Raw genomic sequence first — 22,183 nt, 5'->3', positions numbered from 1 at the left:
ATGAAAATTCAACAACCCTAATGAAAATTTTTATAGGAAATTATAAGTTAAAACTATATTTTTTGCTAGCCTTTAAGGTCATGTGTTTATGTTGAAGTGTATTGTCCCACGTTTCTATAAGTGTGGATTGCTGGTATTGGCGTGTGCCTATCATGTATACTTTATCTATAGCTGCGCGGCCTATCAGTTTGGAAGGGCAAACTAAACTGTGTCTATTATTTATTTTCTCATGTGTAAGGGTAACTTAACACCCAAGGTTAAGTTAAGTATATATATGAAACTTTTTTTTTTTTTTTTTTTTCTGGTAGAAATATGTCATATATATATTATAGCATCAAAGGTACAATACTACTCTCCAACATATGCGCAGGCAGCAAGCTCACATCATGATTTTTGAATGCCCACTTTGTTAGGTCGTGGGCTTCAAAATTTGAACCTTTGCTGATCCAGTTAAACTTACAAAATGTAAACGGCTGACATAAGCTCATAATCATACACCTAATAGAGTCTAATTTCCAGTTTAGAGAATCTAAATTACAGGAGCTCTGTAAGTTCTGTACAACCTGCTTACAGTCTCCTTCAAAAAGAAACAAAGTTTTGCCTGTTGTCCTTGCTAACTTGGTTGCCACTTCCATTGCCACCATCTCAGTCTCCTTAGCATTGCCTGCTTCAAAATTCCGAGTAGCTGCTTCCACCAGTTTGCCTTCCCCATCCCAAGCCAATGCACCCCAAGCAGTGACTCTCTTATATTCCAAGTAAAGAAGCGCATCAAATCTAATTACCAAAGTATTCTCTTCTATCATAGGGAACATGGTATAGTAATCCATTTTATTGCATAAAAAGGGGGGGTTAGAGTGTTGTGTGGTCACTCCCTGAGCATCAGTAAAAGTTTGGCTGCTTCTTCTCCTCTTAGCATAGGCCCTACATAACAGACCCTCTCTGTTGGGTGTTTTACCCTCAAAATTTGTTTTATTCCTCATCTCTCATATCTCTTGCAGAAGAATACATGCGAGCAGACTCTTTTCGGCCATACCAGGATCCTTGGCCTTTGTCCACTCTAGAAACTCGTCCAGCCAATCTCTAATGGTCAGAGCTGCCCTCTCATCCACTCTTGCTGCCAAATCAGAGGCAAACCAAACCACCTTAATCCATTCACATTGGAAAAACAAATGATTTGGGTCCTCTTGATCAGTCCAGCAAAGAGGACAAACATAGTCTCCCTTAAGGTTGTGTCTGGTCAGTACGTCCCCTGTGGGGAGTATGTCCATATAAAGCTTCCATAGGAACAGCTGGGTACTAGCGGGCAACTTAGTTTTCCAAAGAGCCTTGATACTCTTAGCATTAAAGGAGGATGTACCTCCTTGCCATCCAGAGTTATGTAAGAAATAATAAGCAGATTTCACAGAGAGTCTACTATTCCTGGTGCCCCATTTGGCTGAGTCACTTGCCAAAGTAGAGGGTCTAATCACCACTTGTTTGATGAGGGTTGCTATTTCAAATGGGAACAACCTGGCAATCTTATGGTTGTCTCATCCAGAATCATCCCTAAGCATCAAGTCCCTCACCTTAAGGCTCTCAAGGTCTGGTTTGTCAGGTAACATCTCTACCAGTTTGATGGGGGCCTCATTTATCAGGATCCAAGGTTGCTTCATGACATTGACCTTGTCCCCTTTGCCAATGCTCCAAACAACCCCTGGTAGGATATCCCTAGCAGTCCTATGGACTTCCTTCCATAACCAAGAGGCCCAAGATGGGGGTTCAACTTTAACATCAAACCAAGACTTCCCATAAGCAGCTAGGAAGGTTTTTGCCCATATAGAAGTGTTATCTATGAGAGCTTTCCAGGCCATCTTTGCAAGCATAACCCTATTCATGTCCCCAACTTTTCTCAGCCCTAGGCCTCCCAAGGCTCCCAAAGCCTTAGGTTTGCATATACTATCCCACCCTATGGTGTGGATACTGCTGTCTTCTTGCCCATGCCACTAGAAATTCCTACAAACTTTGTCAATCTTTTGACATGTAGATCGAGGTAGTTTGTAAGTGGCCATAGCAAAAAGAGGTGTAGCCTGTGCTACAACTTGTATAAGGGTTGTCCTCCCAGCTTGAGAAAGGACTTTTTCCCTCCACCCTTTTATCTTATTGTGCACTTTGTCCACCAGGAAGTCAAAGTCCTCTTTTTTCTTTTGGGATAGGACTATATGAACCCCCAAATATTTGTCCTTTCTATCAAAGAATCTCATATTCCAAAATCTTTTTAACGTCTTATTATGCATCCTGTGCACATTTTTACTATAGAAGATACTAGACTTATAAAAGTTTATTTTATGTCCAGAAGCTTTGCAGTAGTCCTAAGGATGTTCTTAAGCTTTTCACTCTCTGCTAGATTAGTTTTAGTAAAAATGATAAGATCATCAACATACATCAGATGAGTAATAGGAGGAGCATTCATTATGATTTTAATGCCATGTATATCTCCATTACTCTCTGCCTTTGCTATCATCCTTGAAAGAGCTTCTGAGATAAACAGGTATGGGGAGAGAGGATCTCCCTGTCTCAGGCCTCTATTCGGATTAAACTGTTTAAGGGGAGACCCATTCAGCAACACCCTATAGGAAACAGTTGTGATGCATTGGGAGATGAGGAGTCTCCACTTATCACTGAATCCCAACCTTTGAAAGATACTGTCAATGAAGGACCACTCAACTCTGTCATAAGCTTTAGCCATATCTATCTTAAGGGCCAAAAACCCTTTTTTGGTTTTCATATGATTTATATTGTGAAAGATCTCACTGGCTAAGCCAATATTGTCTCCAATACTCCTCCCTTTTATGAAGGCACCTTGAAAAAGGGAGACAATCTTATTGATATGTGCTTTGAGTTTATTAGCCAGAATCTTTGCTGTAATCTTGTAGCATAAGTTATATAGGCTAATAGGTCTGAACTTAGCCATATGACCCAGATTAGAGATTTTTGGAATAAGAGCAATAAAAGTCTCATCAAAACTAGGGTTCATGCTACCTTGAGTATTTTTTTTTTTACACAATCAATAATAGAATGACCAATAACATCCCAACACTGCTGATAGAAGCAATCCTGGAACCCATCAGGTCCAGGTGCTTTAAGAGCCCCCATCTTCTTTACCACATTCCAAATGTCATCCCCAGTAGGACAAGTAGTGAGAATCTCATTTTCTCTGTTCGTTATGCAGGGAAAGAACAGAGTAAGAATGTCTTCATTGATATCTGGTTCATCAGAGGTATAGATACCATCAAAGTATTCTTTCACTGCCAGTCCCACTTCCTGCCTTCCCTCCCTCCACCTGCCCTCATTGTCTTTAATCTTATCAATATGGTTTTTTCTCCTTCTATAAACAGTGGATAGGTGGAAGAACTTGGTGTTCCTGCTACCTTCTTTGATCCAGTGTTGGCTAGACTTCTATTTCCAGAAGTCTTTCTCCTTTTCATACCACTCAAACAAACTAGTTTTCAGCTGTTTTGCTTTCTCATAGTTGGTCGGATTGAAGGCTTTTTGGAGAACCCTATCCAGATCCTTTTGGATTCTCTTAATATTGTGGAAGATATTACCAAAAACTTTTTTATTCCAAGAAGTAAGCCTTTTTTCATTATTTTTTAGCCTATTTATAACCCTCAAGTCAGGCATATCATGAGTTATCTCATTCCATACCTTATCAATAACAGGTTTATAAGTGGCATCCTTTAGCCACATGTCAGAGAACCTGAAAGGCCTCTCCGCATTCTCCACTGTTGGCTTGAGATAGATCAAAAGAGATAGGTAATCTGATGTAGCATTAGCCACATTCCTAACCACCATATTGGGGAATAGATCCATCCAGTCAGCAGTGGCAAAAGCACGATCAAGCCTTTTAAGGATGTTATCTTTCACCTTTCTATTGTTGTTCCAGGTAAATTTGAGACCTTTATAACCCAGGTCAATCAAACTCAAATCATTAATCAGAGAATTAAAATCAAGCATGCAATTGGTAAAAACAACTCTGCCCCCTATTTTCCATCTAGAGATTTTATGGCGTTAAAATCTCCAAAAATGATCCAAAGGCCAGGTATAGCAGGGGAAGTTTCTCTAAGTTCAGCCCGGAATCTATGTCTAAGATGTGCATTAGGTTCCCCATAGACAAAACTAAAAAACCAAGAAGTAGAACTATAGTAATCTGAGAGTTTACCTGTTATCTGGTTTGCCGTAGCTCCTAGTACCTCCAGATTTACTCCCTCTTTCCAAAACATAGCCAGACCACCTCTCATCCTATTAGCCGGGACACAAAAGGAATTATCATACTTTATCTCCCTACTTAACTGACTTATCCTATTTTCTCCTACTTTTGTTTTAGACAAGCAAATAATTTCAGGTTGATGTTGCCTCACCAGATCCTTTAGATTTTGAATTGCTGTGGAGGAACCTATTCCCCGGCAATTCCAAGGTTGTATCATTTTTGGCGAGGCAGCTATTTGGGGACAGCCGCCTTGAACCCTAGAGGAGGACCACACAGACCTCCACTGCTACTTGACTCACTACTGTCACCTTTTACTCTTGCACCCCCACCATAGCCACTACACGCACCCCTTGAATTTTTGATTCTCTTGCCTTTCCACTGCTCTCTGAACTTGGGATTGAGACTTTTCACCACCGTTGAGTCATCGAAAGCAAGAGGCTGAGGTTGGGAAATACTATCCTCTGACTCATAAACCAAATCACGAGGGGCATTTCCAGTTGATACCTCCTATTGATAATTCTCATTATACACTACCATGCCTTGCTCCTCGTCATCAGATGGATCCTCTTCTTCTTCGTCTGTTGAGTAAGCATTTACCTCTGATGAATAATCTTCTTCTTCCTCTAAAAAAGCATCTGAAGGAATGCCTTCTTCAGGGATGTCCCCTCCTTCATCTACAGAGGGCTCACTAGAATCTAGCGAACCTTCAGATGGTACACTTGATTCCATCGACTCACTCGATACTGGGATGACTGTGGCATTTTTCGGTATTAGCAAGTTCCCCATTCCCCTTGACCTCAGATCATCAGCTTCAAGTTTTGCCCTCTTCGACTTCTGTATTGCCAACTCCAACTAATCCTATGCCACCCATGATCACCCATTCTTTCTGTTTCTAAACCGTTGCCTGAGAGGCTAAACACTTTCCTTTTTTTCCCCACACCAGACTCTGTTGATTCCTTTCTAAAGCATCTGAAAAAACCTTTTTTTTTCCTCCTCGAGTCACCACAGCTTTTCCCCCTTTACCTGTGTTGGTTGCCCAATGAAATGAAAATTTGGTGTAACAGGTCCAGTCTGGATGGAGGCATGCTTAGTCCCATCTGATTCATGGTAATCAAGATGAGGAATAATTGCCTCGGTAAGGTGAGAAGTACTGTTTTTCGGCGAGGTATAATCACTCCCTATTGCTTTTTCAGTTCCCAAGCTAGCACCCTCCAAGCCTAGGTCTCCTATTTCCACCGTGACACACTCCGAATCTGGGTTAGTTGCGAACCTTCTAGAAGTTAGATCATAACCTAGGCCCAGCTTCAAGTCCACCGATCCACTTTCCTTACCCATGTCCTCATCCAGGTCCATACCTGACCCATTCATGTCTGGGCTCCAGACCACCAAATCCCCATAACTGGTTCCTGTCATATTTAGAAGGCCCATGTGTCCATCTCGTACCTCTTGGGCTTGGGCTTGTGTATCTGACCCATGACCAGGTCCAATGAGGTTTGGGCCCCCTAACCCAGTAACAACAACGGCCACTGACAAGGACTTTTCAAAAAGAGTCGTTCTGCTCTCTTCCAAACCTAGTACTCTCTCCTCAGCTGCCACAGGCATGTTGTCAGTGGGCTGTTCCACGTGTGGTCTTCTTCTTGGTGGTGTTGTTAGAATCCCCGTCCCGTTCCAGTTTCGTTTCACCGGTGAACCTCTGTTCTTTGCTGGAATCTGGTCATACCTCAATTTTTGTGGTGTTCTAAAGATCGTAACTGACATAGGGCTTGAGCTTGTTGCCTCATTATAGAACACATTTGCTCGCAACATGAATGAGAAATTGTTCTTTACATCCCTTGGAGATCCCCCATACTTTCTCATTTCCATACTGTACTTTTCATGTTGGTAACAATAATGTAGATCATGCCCGATACAGCCACAGAAATAACAGAAAATATCCAATTTTTCATATTTGAAAGTGATTGGAAAAGTTTCTCCCAATTATGTTCGGAGATCTATGCTTTTTAGCAGTCTTTCCTTGATATCCATCCTCACTCTGACCCTAGCTACCGGTTTGTTGAACTCCGGTGAGCACAGTAGGTCTACCGCATTGACTTTGCCCAAGCTTTGCCCCACCTTGTTTACATTCTCTTCATTGATTGAGCCCATATATCTGAACCCATAAATCCACCATATCAAACTTCCACTTCTCATCTACTAGTTCAGAGGCCTTTCATTTTTTAATCAAGAGAATGAACCCCTGAACCATCCAAGGTCCATTTTTTCTTACATGATCATATTCCCCAGGATTCTCGAACTCCAGCTTAAACAAACCCTTCGCTAAAGATTCTATCTTGGTGTTACCCCTCGTTTGCCAGCATCTATGGAGCTCCTCCGCAAGATCTTGAAGGGGTATGGTTTTACCTCCAAACAACTTTCCCAGCAAAGTGTACTGTCCCCCTGCACTTGCCTCCACATTCTTGCAACTAATATCAATTATTCGTTTTTCCTTGTTGCAAAAAAGATTCTGCATCTCAGCTTGGAGTATTTCAACTTTAGATTTGGATGATTCAATACATCCTTGTTGGTGGCTCCCTTATAAGGGAGTCCATAGTAGATGCTTCAATACAAATAGAAGGGGGGGGGGGGGATAAAGATGTGATTGATAGAGGAAGCACCAGGAAAGCAAGGGAAAGAGAATACTAAAACTACCAGATCTAGCCAAAGCCGATATAACAGTATCCACAGAAAAAAAATAAAAAATAAAGGAGAAAAAAAAAACCAAGACTATATAGAGAAAGTGTGAGAGAGATGATATGCAGTAAAGGAAGAGAGCCTATAGACATCAGGGGATCAATTTGAATTTTGAAGTTCAATAGAGATAGAGGGAAGTTGCTTTGAGCCGCAGCAGAGCTAAAATTAACTCTTTCATAAACTCTGGGTAGAGTATGAGTATTCTCTCTAACCCTTATTATTCTTGCCTCCATTCTTCTCCTTCTTGGTTTCCCTCATTACAATAATGTCATAACTCTCCTAGCATCACTACTAACATTTCATATACAGTTTCGCTCGTGAGAAATAGAAAAATAAAATAGTGGTTGGAAATTCTATATTTATAATTTTTTTAAATATGGAGAGATATTATGAAACATAAAAATTATCGACAGCCCTTTTTTTGTGGATTACTTGGAGGTATTGTTAAAGGATACTTTTTTTTTTGTAGATATGTACTCCACGTCATGGATATCATCCTCACAATCATAAAGAGTTAGCTTATTTGGATGTCTCTAACCTTGCCAAAAAATCAATAATTGTGAATTGTCAAATAAATCCTAAAATGAACAAAAAGTTTTGGCAAGGCTAGAAAATTTCAAAATGAATTTTTGTGAGGATGATTTTCATAATGAAGAGAACATCCTCACAAAAGAATTCAGTTGTGAACTCTTCTCCATGTGTTCCCGACATCATGCATTCCCAACATTAATTGTATGCCATTTAATTTTTTTTTTTTTGTGTTATAAAAACTCTCATCCTTTTAAGTTACTGATGTGCTTCACTTAAATTCGAAAAAGAAAAATTGTTATTATTACTATGTCACAGCATGTACAATGCACACACTTTTTTATTTAGAATGAAATATTAGAGGACATCAAATATTAATATTTTTGTACAGTTTCACATATTCTCAAGGTCACATCTCTCACTTAACAATTATGCCATTTTGCTTCTTTCACTCTCATTTGTGAATTTGCTCCTCTTGCTAGTTTTTTTTTTTTTTTTTTTTTTTTTGCATCACTACTATTTTTATTGTTTTTTGTGATCTCAATTGCATATTTGAATCTCGATCTTGCTCACAGAAAATTCTTCTCAATTGCATATTTGAATCTCGATCTTGCTCACAGAAAATTCTTCTCATTTTCGCTCAATTGCCACAAAGATACAAGCCAATTATACTCATCGATGCCCAAAACAAATGGTTTGCTATGATTTGTTAACCGTCTATATATATATAGTTGTTTGTCCAATATTACAATATTATTAAATACTACTGATTATTCTTCAAAGTTTACTAAAATTTTAATTCATAATTAAAAAAAAAAAAAAAAAACCACTTTTTCACATCCGACTTATCGAAAATGGAGTGGAGAGTAGCACCAAATAAAGTACCAACCAACTCTCTTATACAAAACTCTTTCTCCACTCTCATTTCCTATTTCACTTCCATTTCACTCTTCTCCAAAAGAAACTTAATTTTAACAATTTTCTAAAGTGACTACATGATTTACCAAATAAAAATTTCATATTCCAATTGTTTTGTGACTTTGTCTAGACCAATTCAAATTTTTTTTTCAATATTTTACTATGATTAAGATCTTTTGCACTAAAATTAAAGTTTATTCAAAGTCTCTACACTATATGATAGCCGAATATCCTATGACCACCCCTCACAATTGAATATGTATATATATATATATATTATACAATTTAGAATCAAAGCATCAAAATTATACCCTCCTAACATTTTTATTTTTGTTTAAAAAAAACCTATAATAATAGTTCACATACTAGATTTTGGACCCGGGCATACGCCCGGGATCTATTAAATATTTTGTGTGCTGAAAAGGCTTTACAAAATGTCTCACACAAATTTTTGAATCAGAATATATTTTTATTGAAAATAAATCAAAATACGTTAATGAGCAGCGATTATAGTGCATAAGTACTTGGAAACTAAGGGATCAAATTGAGATAGCCTATTCACTTTGTGGTTTAGGATATTAATCCGTAATTTTTAAATAGAATTATCTTAAACTCGATCTAGCTTGTATAATAGTTTTCTTAGATTTATAGTGATTTAGCGGCAAATTTTTGAATCAGAATATATTTTTATTGAAAATAAATCGAAATACGTTAATGAGCAACGATTATGGTGCATAAGTACTTGGAAACTAAGGGATTAAATTGAGACAGCCTATTCACTTTGTGGTTTAGAATATTAATCCGTAATTTTTAAATAAAATTATCTTAAACTCAATCTAGCTTGTATAATAGTTTTATTAAATTTATGGTGATTTAGCTGTAAATCATCACCGTTCAGCTTACGTACTAATGTGTACAAATCACTAAAACAGATTGATTATTTCCATATCATAAAAAAATACACTACTCACATTTGAAAAGATTTATCATATGAACGGGTGTTATTATATTAAATTATTCTAAAAAATATTAGTAACTATGCATAGCTATACAAAAATAAAAATTATATTAATTACTCATTTAAATTTCTTGCACTACTCTCTATAAAAAGGAAGCACCAAACCTTGATAAAACTCATCGACTTCTTTTTATTGTTAGGTTTAATAATATAAGTTTGATTAAAGTTTTGTGAGAATGTCCAATGTGGCCAAAATAATATTGAAGCTGCTTGAATAGTAATGCATTCCAATCACAATAAAAGAATTATAATAAATACTATTTAAAATGCAAAACTATATTTGTCGAGACATTTATTCTCCCTACATATAATACAAATATATTTTAGGGTTATTAGTTCAATGCATTTGCATCAAATTTTTGATTTTTCATTAATTATATATTCTTTGAGATTAGTTTAATGTAGTACATTGCATCCAGTTTCTAATTTTTCATTAATTATTCTTTAAGGCTAGTTCAATGCAGTTGCATTAAGTTTTCAATTTTTTATTAATTATTATTTGAGGTTAGTTCAGTGCAATTGTATCCATTTTATGATTTCCCATTAGTTATTCACTAAGGTTAATTCAGTACAGTTGCATCCAATTTTCGATGTTTCATTAATTAGTCTTTGAGATTAGTTCATTGTATTTGCATCCAAGTTCCAATCTCCTGTTAATTACTCTTTGAGGTTAGTTTAATACATCTGCATTCAGTTTCTGATTTTCATATTAATTGTTTTTCTAGGTTAATTAGTTTGATAGTTTACAATTTATATACAATTTACATATATGTAAGGGTCTATTTTTATAAATTCACTTTCGTTTTGGGTTCCTAATTACTCGTAATTACTCATGTGAGAAGGCTAAAAAAGTGGACATTTATCCTTTGAGGTCAGTGCGATACAGTTACATCCGATTTCCGATTTCTAGTTAACTATTTTTTGAGGTTATTTCAATGCATTTGCATCCAATTTTTGATTTCCCGTTAGTTAATATCTGATTTTAGTTTAATGCAGTTGCATCCAGTTTTTGGTTTTCCGTTAATTATTCTTTGAGGTTAGTTCAATGCAGTTGCATCTGATTTCCGATTTTATGTTAATTGTTTTTTGAGATTAGTTCAATGCATTTGCATCAAGTTTCCAATTTCCCGTTAATTATTTTTTGAGGTTAGTTCAATGCAGTTACATCAAATTTATAATTTCCCGTTAATTATTCATTTAGGTTAGTTCAGTGCGGTTTCATCCATTTTTTAATGTTTCGTTAATTAGTCTTTGAGATTACTTCATTGCATTTGGATCCAGTTTCCAATTTCCCTTTAATAACTCTTTAAGGTTAGTTCAATGCATCTGTATCTAGTTTCTGATTATTTATGCTTTGAGGTTATTTCAATGCATTTGCATTTAGTTTCCAATTTTCCACCAATTATTCTATGAGGTTAGTTCAATGCAGTTGCATTCAGTTTTTTATTTTTTGTTTATTATTTTTTGAGTTAAGTTCAATGTATTTGCATCAAGTTTTTGGTTTCCCATTAATTATTATTTGAGGTTTGTTTGATGTATTTGCATACCATTTCCGATTTTTCGTTAAATATTTTTCAAAGATTTGCATCCAATTTCTAATTTCCCGTTAATTATTATCTGTCGTTAGTTTAATGCAATTTGCATAAAGTTTTCAATTTCCCGTTAATTACTCTTTGAGCTCAGTTATGTATTTGAATCTAGTTTTCGATTTCCTTATAATTATCTAATGTGGTGTGTAATACCAACTTCTACTAATCTATCTATAGTGTCATTGCAAACATGACATAAAAAGTAAATTATGCTTAATTTATTATGTGGGATCATCGAAGATTATTCAGTTTTCGATTTCCCGTTAATTATTCTTTAAATTATGCATGACTCATTATGTGGAATCGATCTTCAAAGATTATCTACGAACGGGTGTTTTTATATTAATTATTCTGAAAAATATTTGCAAATATGCAGAACTATTATATATTAATATTATATTGATCACTAAACCAAATTTCTTATAACGTGAAAACCTCACTCTCCATAAAAAAAAAAACTCATATTTGATAAAACCCTTCAACTTCATTTTGTTGTTTAATAATAAAAGTTTGATTGATGTTTTGTGAGATTGCCTAATAAGGCGAAGTTTATATATATTGAAGCTACTTGAATACGGAAAGAGATAAAATAAACACCATTTTAAATACAAAACTATATTTATCGAGACATTCCCACAATATATAACTCAACTATGTTTTGAGGTTAGTTCAATGCATTTGCATCCAGTTTCTGATTTTCCGTTATTTATTTTTTGAGGTTGGTTTAATGCAGTGGCATCCAATTTCCAATTCTCGTTATTTATTTTTTGAGATCAATTCAATGTCGTTGCATCCAGTTTATGATTTCTTGTTAATTATTCTTTTTGGTTAGTTTAATACATTTGCATCCAATTTCCAATTTCCTGTTAATTGTTCTTGGTCGATTCGATGCATTTTGCATCCAGTTTTTTTTTATTTCCGTTAATTGTTACGTGAGATTAATTTAATGTATTTGCATCCAGGTTCGATTTCTCGTTTATTATTTGATAAAGTTGTATTTGCATCTAGTTTCCGATTTCCGTTAATTATTTTTTAAGATTAGTTCCACGATTTGCATTATTATGTTTCCAATTTATAATTAATTTTTCTTTGAGGTTAGTTCAACGGTTGTATTGGTTTCGATTTCTGTTAATTTAATCTTTGAGGGTTAGCTCAATGCATTTGCATCCAGTTTCCGATTTTCTGACAATTATTTTTTAATGTTAGTTTGATGTATTTGCATCCAAATTTTGATTTTCCGTTAATTATTCTTTGAGGTTAGTTTAATATAGTTGTATTAATATTCCGATTTTCTATTAATTACTTTTTAAGATTAGTTTAATGCTTGTATTTGCATCCAGTTTCCGATTTTTCGTCAAATATTATTTGAGGTTAGTTCGATACATTTGCATCCAGTTTTTGGTTCTCATTAATTGTTTTTTTACGTTAGTTTCATTCAATATTATACATATTTTAAAATATTTGTCATTATTGCTTTGTCGTTATTTTTTTTTCATTTTCTATTATATATTTTGTGATGTTATTTTTTGTATAATTGTTACGTGTTAAGGATATATTCGAAATAAGTCGGTGCTTTATCATAGTCTCATAGATACTAAAATTGTATGATTTGTAATATGGAATTAGTTTCTACAAATCACCTATTTTTTTAGCAATTTTTTTTTTATTTGATCAAATATATAAAAATTAGAACAATAAAAGTGTTTGATTCGTAATATGAAATTACATTCTACAAATCACCTATTTTTTAGCAATTTTTTTTTTATTTGATCAAATATATAAGAATTAGAATTACACTCAAACTCTCCAAAGAGCTTCAAATATAATAATTAGAAATACACTCAAACTCTCCAAAGAGGTTCCATGTACGTAGGATTGTAGCATATTAAAAAATACCATCTTTCATATTATAGTGCCACATAGGATAGAGAAAATGTTAACTCTCATATTAGAATGAGACATAAGAGAGAGAAAATCCTCCTTTAAAGGTCTCTGCTTTAGTATATAGATAGTAGATAGTAGACTTCTTATGCAACTATTGATCGACGCATGAGAACCGAGTAGACAACTATGGGTATGTTACCTGGGAATTGGGGCCATAGATATAAATTTTGGGCCACCTATTATTATGTTTTCAGACATAGGATACTTTACTTTACTCTATGGTCCGTAATAAAAACGACCACACACAGACACACGGCGTGACAATATATGAATTCCCATAAATACCCCTAAACTTCTGGATATATCTCTTTCCTTGTAATTTCATTTCGCAAAACTGAAAAAAAAAACTTGATGTTTTCAGCTCTCCTCTCAAATCCTCACAATCTCTAATTCTTCAAATTTCTTCAATTTCTTTGTTGGGGTTATTTAATTTTGTGTCAAGGTAGATTAGATATTCTTTCTCGATCTTGAATTACAATAAGGATTGGCGGTTAAAGATATTGGTCAAATTGACGTGATTTGTGATTCAAAGGTATGTTTTTTATGGGTTTTTTTGTTATGAATTTGATTTGTGTATTGTTTTTTTGATTGGTTTTGTTAATTAATCGTTGGATTTGAGTGTTGGGTGAATTTCATTTTTTCATGATTTTTTATTTAATTTTTTTAATTTTTTGAGTGTTGGGAATTTATCTACTATTAATTATCATTTATTTGAAATGTATGTTTGTCAATTTTAGAGAACTAATGATTTGATTAATTTGGTAAACGTATGGTTCAGGTATTGGATTGTTTCATATATTTTTCCAAACAATCTAGTGGGCGTTGTGGAGGTTTAAAGTAGTCATGCGGGATTATGGTAGAAATGTAAGTGGCTCTGTTGAGTTTTCAATCATGTTGTTCAATATGGACCATATAAGTGAGTTATAGTCTTATTTTTTATGTTTTACTGGTTATATAGGAGATGTATCGGAGTGATGATGTAGATGAATATGAAGAGTATGAGGATGAACAAGAGGAGGAAGAAGGTGAAGAGGAGTTTGAAGAAGATCCAAAACCTACCAAGGATGAACTGGATTACCTAGCATTGAGGCAGAAATTGAAAGAAAACCTTCGGTTACAAATGAAGAATGAAAACGGTGCTTCTCTTGTTAATTCTCAACAGAGAAAAAAGAAAATTCCTAATGATAAGTAAGTGGCATTTTTCTATTCTGTTGATTGTGTCTTTATATATTTGAAATTCCCACTGTTGGAAAAAGTTACTTATATCTGGTTCATTTTCTTATTGAAATTAGCTTCCCTTTACTTTGTACTTGTCTCCCTTATGTCTGGCTCATGTCATTTTTCTTTAACAAGGACTGCAAGTTTTTCTTCACATTATTTTCTTATGCCTGAAGTCCTGAAACCAGGATTTTCCTACTGATGATTTGATAATCTTGAGTAATCTTATGTTTGGTAACAATCTGATAACCTTTAGTAATCTTATGTTTGGTAATGATCTGATAATCTTGTGCTTTAGTAATGGTTAACTTTGAGATTCAAGTAGATTGTTTTATACCCTATATTAATCAATAAATAATGAGGGGAATAAAGTTTAAGGAGAGCAGTGAACAAAATCACGTCCTTTTATCTGATGAAGAAATAGTCGAAAGAAATATTTGACCGATGTTAGGAGGTCTCTTGGGATTAGGGGGCTAAAAAATATTTGGGCGTCCGCCACTAAAACGTGTCTGTCACAACTTCAATACTTCTTCTGCCCTTTTTTTCCCCAATTTTTGCGATAAACATCTTAATTTTCTTCTACATTTAGTCTCCACCCCACAGTCTTGCCCTTTTCTTCTTCCTTTCTACCTATTTCATCCTCATCTTATTCTTCCTTTATTCTATATCCTTTTTTTTTATCAGTAAAATTCACTTTGTATATGTAATAATGATGATAAAGATTACATTGCTTTCGGTCCAAGTAGCAAGGAGCTATTCGGCCGATTTCACCTCTCAATACCATTTATTCTACATCCCACAATCTTATCTTCTTCTTCTTTCTTTTCTTCTCCTTTTGTCTACGTAACGTCTGTCTCCACCATTTCGCAGTTTTCTAGTCTAAAAGGTTGTCCAATACTTTTATCATGGGTGCTGATAAACCCTTACTGTTGGTCAGCCTTTGGTATGTGGTTCCCTCCACATCCTTGAATAACTATTCTTTTGGTGTGTGTTTACATGGGCATGCTTTACGTATTTTAAAACTCGAAAAGTCAGAACTGTGAATGTGATTCAACTTTTGACTTGTTTTTGCACAAACAATTCTTTTGCGGCTGGTGGTGGGGGTGAGTGTGCTAGACTTTCGAAAGTGAGTTCTATGAATTTTAGATTAATATAGACTTGATTTTGATTAGTGGTTTGTTGGTTGAGAATGAATCACTTCTTTATAGAATTATGATATTATCCACACCTTCCTCTTCAATGTTCATTGTTCTTTGTTTTTTTTTGGTCTGAACTGTCAAGTACCTTTTCTGGGAATTCCTTAATTTGCATCTATGCAGCTTATGCTTTTTTATGTAAGGCTTTAAGCCTTGAGTCAGTGGCTTGTCAAACACCTTCTTATTCTATTGCACTAGAGAGACCCTGCCTGAAATTATAATTACGATGATCTGGCCATTCATTGTCTAATTTTGATTACATTTAATCTTTGTATGAGTTGGAATTTCTGTTATAAGCGCGGCTTTACTTTTGAAATAGCTCTTCTTCATTGCCCATCTTGCTTCAGCGTACTTGGATAATTGATAAAAGAACATAGTGTATTGTGATTGATTTGTGTTTACTCTTTTCCTTATAAAGAAGGTTGCAGAAAAGATTGTTTATGGTTCATGGGACAAAAGTACAGGATGGGTAAACTCTTATTATTCTGCAGAATAAGTATTTGTGTCTTTGGGGGTTGAGGGTACAAATTTTTTATGTTGCAAGCATTTTTTTTTGGCTGGACACCTCTAAAATTCCACTTTGTCAGTGTCGGATGCGGCTTGGACACAGTTTCTGGTGCGGCATGTGCGTGTCCCGCATGATAGGGTAGTTTGGACACGGCATGGACGCGGACATGACTTATATAGTTGTATGAGATGTCTTTATGACTCTTTTCATTGTTCCTATGTTTATGAATCTTGAATTATTATGAAACGACTCAAATATAATGTTACATCAATATAAAATGAATTTTAAAATATTTTAATATCTGTGTTCTTGCTTTGTCCGCGTCCTATATTTTTTAGGATATGCCGCGTCTGCATCGGTGTCCGTGCTTCATAGGTTTGGTATGTCACAAGGAAAATTAAAGTACAATAAGTAAAGATCTATGGCTGTGATTTGTGATATGGGTGAATAACCATACTATTGAATGCATGGCTTGTTATGATGGAGTATCTTTAGTTTCTAAATGATGCTTAATAACCTTTCAAAATGATTTATTTACTCACATTGTATAGTGATTTGTCACAGTTATGGAAATTTTTTCGGCCCTTCTCAGCCTGTTATTGCTCAAAGAGTTATCCAGGAAAGCAAGTCATTTCTAGAAAATCAGCATTTGGCAGCTAGGATTTCAAGCTCCGGTCACGTTGTAAGTATTTTGACTTAGGTCGGTCACGTGTCAAAAAAAAAAAAATGTTAGGTCAGACACTTTCTTTTGTGGTCTGCGTTCAGCTTATAACCTAAAAGTAGAAGCATTACGATCAATCAGACTTGGAATGCCTTGTAAGACCCTATACCTCTCAAATTGTGTTCCTTTGTGGTGGATGGTTTTACTTTCCAAACATCTGTTTTGTTCCTTTAAGACAGAGAGTGTGTGGGATGACTGTTGCAGACATTAATGAGTAGAATTTTAAACATAATAGCGATTTAATTATGATGTCATGAGTGGCATAAGTAGCATCTATATGCCCCAAGGACATGTTATATTTTGTTTGCGCAAAGAGTATGTTTGGGTTGGGCAGGCTCCCAGTCAGTATTTCTTAGATGAAATATGCCCCTACACTTCCAAACTAGTTTGGCACCCCTTTGAGACACCAATCATGTGCTTACCACCGACAGAAGTAGTTGGGGAGGTAGTCGCCATGCAAATAGGAAAAAGGTACAGATGAAATTGGGAGTCAAAAACTTAAGTAACACTAACAAGTTGTTCTCAGTTGAAACTCCTTAAGAGTGGTGATCTCTCCTGGATGAGTCATTTTTTGTACCTCCAAATTGCTTTATACTTCATTAATATTTTCACCCTAATATTAGCAGAGCAAAAAGGCATCTTACTCTACAAATACACAAACAAGGCCTGCTGTACGTGATCAACCGCCTAAAGTTCATGAGGTAATTATTGCAAGCTGCTATGAACTATCCAGTCTTCTTGTTCCTTTGAGTAATATGGTCTTTGCAGGCAAAGTTGAAAGCGCAGAAGCTCAAGAACAATAGAGATTATTCGTTTCTTTTGTCAGAAGATTCTGAACTTCCCGCTCCTAGAAAAGAGCCCGCACCTCGCAATGTTTCAGTCCGAAACTCTGGTCAGTTTTTTGTTATATGAAGTCAGGTCTTGTTGTTATTCACGTGGCTTTGAACATAGTAGTTTCATAGAGGAAACTCATAACAGGTTTTTGCTGATGTCAAAGATGCTCGATCTGCTCCGGTGCAACCCAAAAGCAGGCAGTCAGGGAGCAATCATTTCAGGCCATTACCAAATGGTCGCGAAGAAAGAAAACATGTTCCTGCAAATCACCAAATGCAGACCAAAGCTTCGTATGGCCAGGTGGCTTCTGGAAGTAGGCGGCCCAATATGGCGTCAGCAGATTCTAGGAAGCACCTTGGAAGTAATGCTGGAAATGGGCCTGGCCGGCCATCAACATTAAAAGGATTGGCCTCTAAGACGCAAGTGTCGAATAAGACACAAGTGTCGAATAAGACGCAAGTGTCGAATAAGTCCCCATCTTTGAACATGCATAAAAAGGCTTCATTAGTTGGTAAAAAACAGCCTGCATCTATGCAGAGAACACCCTTGTCTAAACCGCACTCTTCTGTGCAAAAGCAGTATTCAGAACATACGAGGGACATGAGAGGACTGCCGAAACCTAACCTAAGTTCAAAGATGTCAGTTGCTTCATCAAAATCGCAGGTTTACATCTTTTCCCCTCTTCTTAATAACTCACAGACGAGGTAACGTCATTGCTATCTTGTCTGATGTGTAGACTTGTTTCTGCTTGAAAATTTTCAGGTTAAGCCCCCTCAGCAGTTACAGCCACGTGCCTCCATGCAAGTGGATCGCTCAAAGAGAAGGCAACAGCCTTACTCTGACGAACTTGATGATGAAGAGGATCCCATGGCTATTATCAGAGGCATGTTTAAGTAAGGGTCCTTAAACTCCTTACGTGTTATCCTTTTATGTTTGTATCTACATCAATCAATGGTTCATCACTTCCACAAATTTTAGTGAAGAGTTGAAAAGTTAATTTACAAAAGCTGTTTTATAAGGTTTTTGAGCGATTTACACAGTTACCTTTAAGCTACCAACATAAAATTTCCTGTAGCCATTAACTCTCTTGGTCAATTACAATTACATTTGTTAAGGACTATTTTAGGAGGCTTTGTTAAAGGAAAAGATAAACATGTCTGATGTTAATCTATCACAGAGAATGACACATCAGAGAAGATTTCATCAAGTACATAGTTAGCGTTCTACCCATCGCTTATTAGGGAAATAGGATTCTCTCCATCATTGTTCTTGTTTATTGTTTCAGTGGCCACTATTTTAAGTTCAAACGAGACAAGTCATAGTTCTATCTTAAATCGAAATTAAACATGATAGAAGCTGAATACATGATGTAATCAGAGGTTTAAATCATTTACTATATAGACACATTAGTTTATTCATCAAAGAAAAATATAAAACAGATTTGTTTTATATACACTAATACAATCAGTCTGGTTGTAATCCTATTATTGACGAGTACAGTTGTATATTAGAATAACATAGGATCCAATGCTTGCAATGTTTCTAGTGGTGGGTTTTACGGTATGTACTTGAAGTCTTGAACTGTCTCTGATTGTTGGATAACATAATATAAAATGTTTAATGTACTTACATACTTGGAAGTCGGAATACATATTAGTCAGTTGGCCCCTTTTATTAAGAAAAAGATAGTTGTTTGTGTTGTTAGTTGGTGACTGCGTGTGAGAAGTACAGTTTGTGTAGATGCACTTGTTAATTGTCATTTTCCCCTTCAAATTGGATCTACATAGAGATTGCTATAATTAAAAGAAGAAAAGAATTCTATTTACCCAGCTAAATTTGAATAGGACGATTTGTTGCTTTGAACTACCGAAAATCCATCTCTTTGAACTAGTGGTTCTGGTTAGAAATGAATCATATAGTTACAGTTTCCTTATACAGTTGTTTGTTTACTGCCGTTGTATCAATTCATAATAGTTATGAATTTCGTATTTCATTTGGTTTTATTTTCATTTCACGTTATGCAGTGCGTGTGAACATCATTTCCCTGATGTCTGCCTAACCCCAAAATTTAATTAAAAAAAATGGCGACTGTCAAGGAGAGTAATCGAACTGAGTGAGAAAATCGTAATTATTTACTGTCTTTGCAAATGAGTGAGTAAGAGGATGGAGAGTTATTATGTAAAGATGGTTATTGATGTTGACTAAATTTAATTCCATGGGATTTTGTGTTTCTTTCAGATGTCTTTTTTTGTTATTTTTCCTCTTATTGTCATTACCTCACTTCTATTTTTTTGCATAATTATTATTAGGTGATGCAAATAATATTGTTTTATGTTTTTTAGATATGATCGAAGGAAGTTTGACGGTGTTGATGAGGATGACAGCGACATGGAGGCTAATTTTGATGATATCCAGAGAGAGGAGCGGAGAAGGTAAGGGAAGTTTATTTAGTTAAGTTGCTGATTCTGTTCTTCCTGTTATTGGCTGGAATAGTTTTTTCCTATTCACAGGGAAACTGGGTCGGTTCTTCTTGGTAATTGTTCAGGAACACTCATAATATACAAAGTGTTGATGGTTATTTTGCATTCCATAAAAAAAATGAAGCCACCAGTTCTCTAGTTTAAGCTGCAGGTGCCGACTAGCAAAGTCGGTAAAACCTTTGGGTGATGATACTAGAGGTCTGGGGCTCGAACCCCGCCAGCATCAAAGAGTTACTGATCTCATTTAAAACAGGCTTACCAATAATAAAAAAAAAAAACTTGTTTAAGCTAGGGGTGTGCACGGATCGGTTCGGGTCGGTTTTGGAGTAAAACCGACCACCAAACTGACCCTGTCGGTTTATGTGCTTCAACAACCGCTCTGAATCGATACTCTAGACTTAACCGATCTGAAACCGAACCAACCAATTTCCATCCTAACCGTATCCGATCTGAACTGATTTTTTTGCGGTTTTAACTGATATTAACTGAACCAATTCTCTCAACTTGTTCATCCGAAAACAACAAGAGATGTATAGAAAATACAAAAAGCAAAGATAATTGAAATAAGATGAGAAAATTAAAATAAAAGAAATGGAGCAGAAAAGAGGAGAAGAGAGATAAAGGAAAACATAGACTGGTGGCGGCATGGTGGAGTATTGGTGGTGCAAAATGAATAAGAAATGGACTGGTGGGAAGTGGTGGCTATACCTCTAACTAAGAAGTCAAAACTCAAAAGTGATAAGGACATTAGGGTTGCACGGTTTCTTTTATTTCTTTATTAGTTTATATATTATATTAAAGGTGGGGTTATTGGGTTACATGGGGCTTTATAGATCTATATTTGAAACTGTTGAAATTACATACACGGACTATACCGACATAGTCGGTTATGTAAATTAGCAATCCAATCTAAGTGGATAACCGACCCATATAACTCGGTTCGGTTCGGGTCGGTTGGTTGGTTACATGACCGTCTGCATTTATGATTTCGTGTTAAATCTGAGATGCTATTTGATCCTTCATATGGTTATAGTAGTATGGTACTTTTAAAGCCTGATTTAATATTCTAGTAGATTTGATGTACAGTGGCTTTGACACAGTGTTTTACTACTGATTGAGCTCCCCATACCTTTCTGCAGTTTTTTACCATTTGCTTTTTGATGACTATGAGTATTCTAATAATTTTAGTTGTAGTTAGGAACATCAATTGTGTGTTTTTAATCTGCTAAGTACAATGGGACACCTTTACTGGGCTTATATATAGATGTGATATATAACTTACTCGTAGTAATTTTAAACGTGTATGTGTTCTGTTTGTGTTATTAAGGTTTTTCTTTCTTAAAGATAACATAATTTTGTTTTGATGATGTGTTCTGTTTGTGTTATTAAGGTTTTTCTTTCTTAAAGATAACATAATTTTGTTTTGATGATGACGATGAATGTAATATTTTCCTTTTCAACAGCGCCAAAATCGGTCACGAGGAGGATAGAATAGAAGCACTCAAAATTGAAGAAGAGGAGAGGCTGGAGAGGTTAGCAAAGAAGCGCAGGTTAAGCCAACGGTGACTCGAGAGCATCTGAAGGTCTTGTTTTATTCTTGTGAAAATCAATCTTCTAATGAATGCAAGTATTAATGAGCTTTTTGTTATTTAGCTTTGTTTTACTTGATTCATTGCCCCTGCAAAGAATGATTTTATCGGGGTGTTAAGGTCAAAAGGTCATGCTAAGCAGGCCTGCAACTAAACAATGTGTTAAAGAACTGTGACCGCCTCCCCAACCAGAGAACAAAAAGAAAATGAAATCCAACTTGTGGCAATCTTACTTTGGGTTTGAAGTATATGAGTGTTGGAGTGGGGTTGTTAAGTGTATGTTACTTCGCATTTCTGGACAGCAAAGTTCTTCCTTGTTGCAACTTCTCTAACTTCTCTTCATAAATTTCCGGTTACAGCAGAGCATGTAACATAAAAATAATTATTAATTTCCGTCTGTTTTGATCTTAAGCCCAATGAACACTGCAGTGTAATGTTGACCTGCGAGAACACGATTTAAGATTTAAGTGAACGGATTAGTAAGGCTGAGGAACGAACAGCTTGATTATCTTCTTAAAAAATAGAGTTGACAGACTCAAGACTACAAGGAAGCTGACTACCCAGGAAATTGTTTGAGAGACCAAGAGACTAGTCTGCCAACCCAAACAAATTTGTAATCCTCGAGACTTGTACATACTGGAAAATAGAAACATCTTTGGAATCT

At 35.5% G+C, this 22,183-nt stretch overlaps 1 protein-coding gene across 2 annotated transcripts; it reads left to right on the top strand.

The window, feature by feature from the left end:
- Window positions 1-13,280: 13,280 nt before the first annotated feature.
- On the top strand, window positions 13,281-21,842 carry LOC147477158 (uncharacterized). 2 transcript variants are annotated; one of them, XM_086581971.1, is made up of 10 exons: window positions 13,281-13,505; window positions 13,752-13,837; window positions 13,932-14,161; window positions 16,460-16,577; window positions 17,243-17,317; window positions 17,385-17,508; window positions 17,614-18,113; window positions 18,213-18,343; window positions 19,793-19,882; window positions 21,394-21,842. In XM_086581971.1, the coding sequence occupies exons 2-10, from the start codon at window positions 13,817-13,819 to the stop codon at window positions 21,494-21,496; spliced, it is 1,392 nt and encodes a 463-aa protein (XP_086438097.1). In that variant the 5' UTR covers window positions 13,281-13,505; window positions 13,752-13,816; the 3' UTR covers window positions 21,497-21,842. The 2 variants fall into 2 exon arrangements, with proteins under 2 accessions (XP_086438097.1, XP_086438096.1); XM_086581970.1 differs by having other exon boundaries at window positions 13,302-13,505; window positions 17,240-17,317.
- The last annotated feature ends 341 nt before the right edge of the window (window positions 21,843-22,183 follow it).

Source organism: Coptis chinensis, chromosome 9, assembly GCF_015680905.1.
Source record: "Coptis chinensis isolate HL-2020 chromosome 9, ASM1568090v1, whole genome shotgun sequence".
In the NCBI taxonomy this organism is placed as follows: domain Eukaryota; kingdom Viridiplantae; phylum Streptophyta; class Magnoliopsida; order Ranunculales; family Ranunculaceae; genus Coptis; species Coptis chinensis.
Note: the sequence above shows the minus strand (reverse complement) of the source record. Positions and strands in the feature narration are given on the sequence as shown.

What these genes read in the sequence shown, in the direction of transcription:
- LOC147477158 (XM_086581970.1), top strand. Translation starts at nt 13,817, where the DNA reads ATGCGGGATTATGGTAGAAAT. An exon ending in TGCGGGATTATGGTAGAAAT is followed by an intron (nt 13,838 to 13,931) that starts GTAAGTGGCTCT and finishes CTGGTTATATAG; the next exon opens with GAGATGTATCGGAGTGATGA. An exon ending in TTTCAAGCTCCGGTCACGTT is followed by an intron (nt 16,578 to 17,239) that starts GTAAGTATTTTG and finishes CCCTAATATTAG; the next exon opens with CAGAGCAAAAAGGCATCTTA.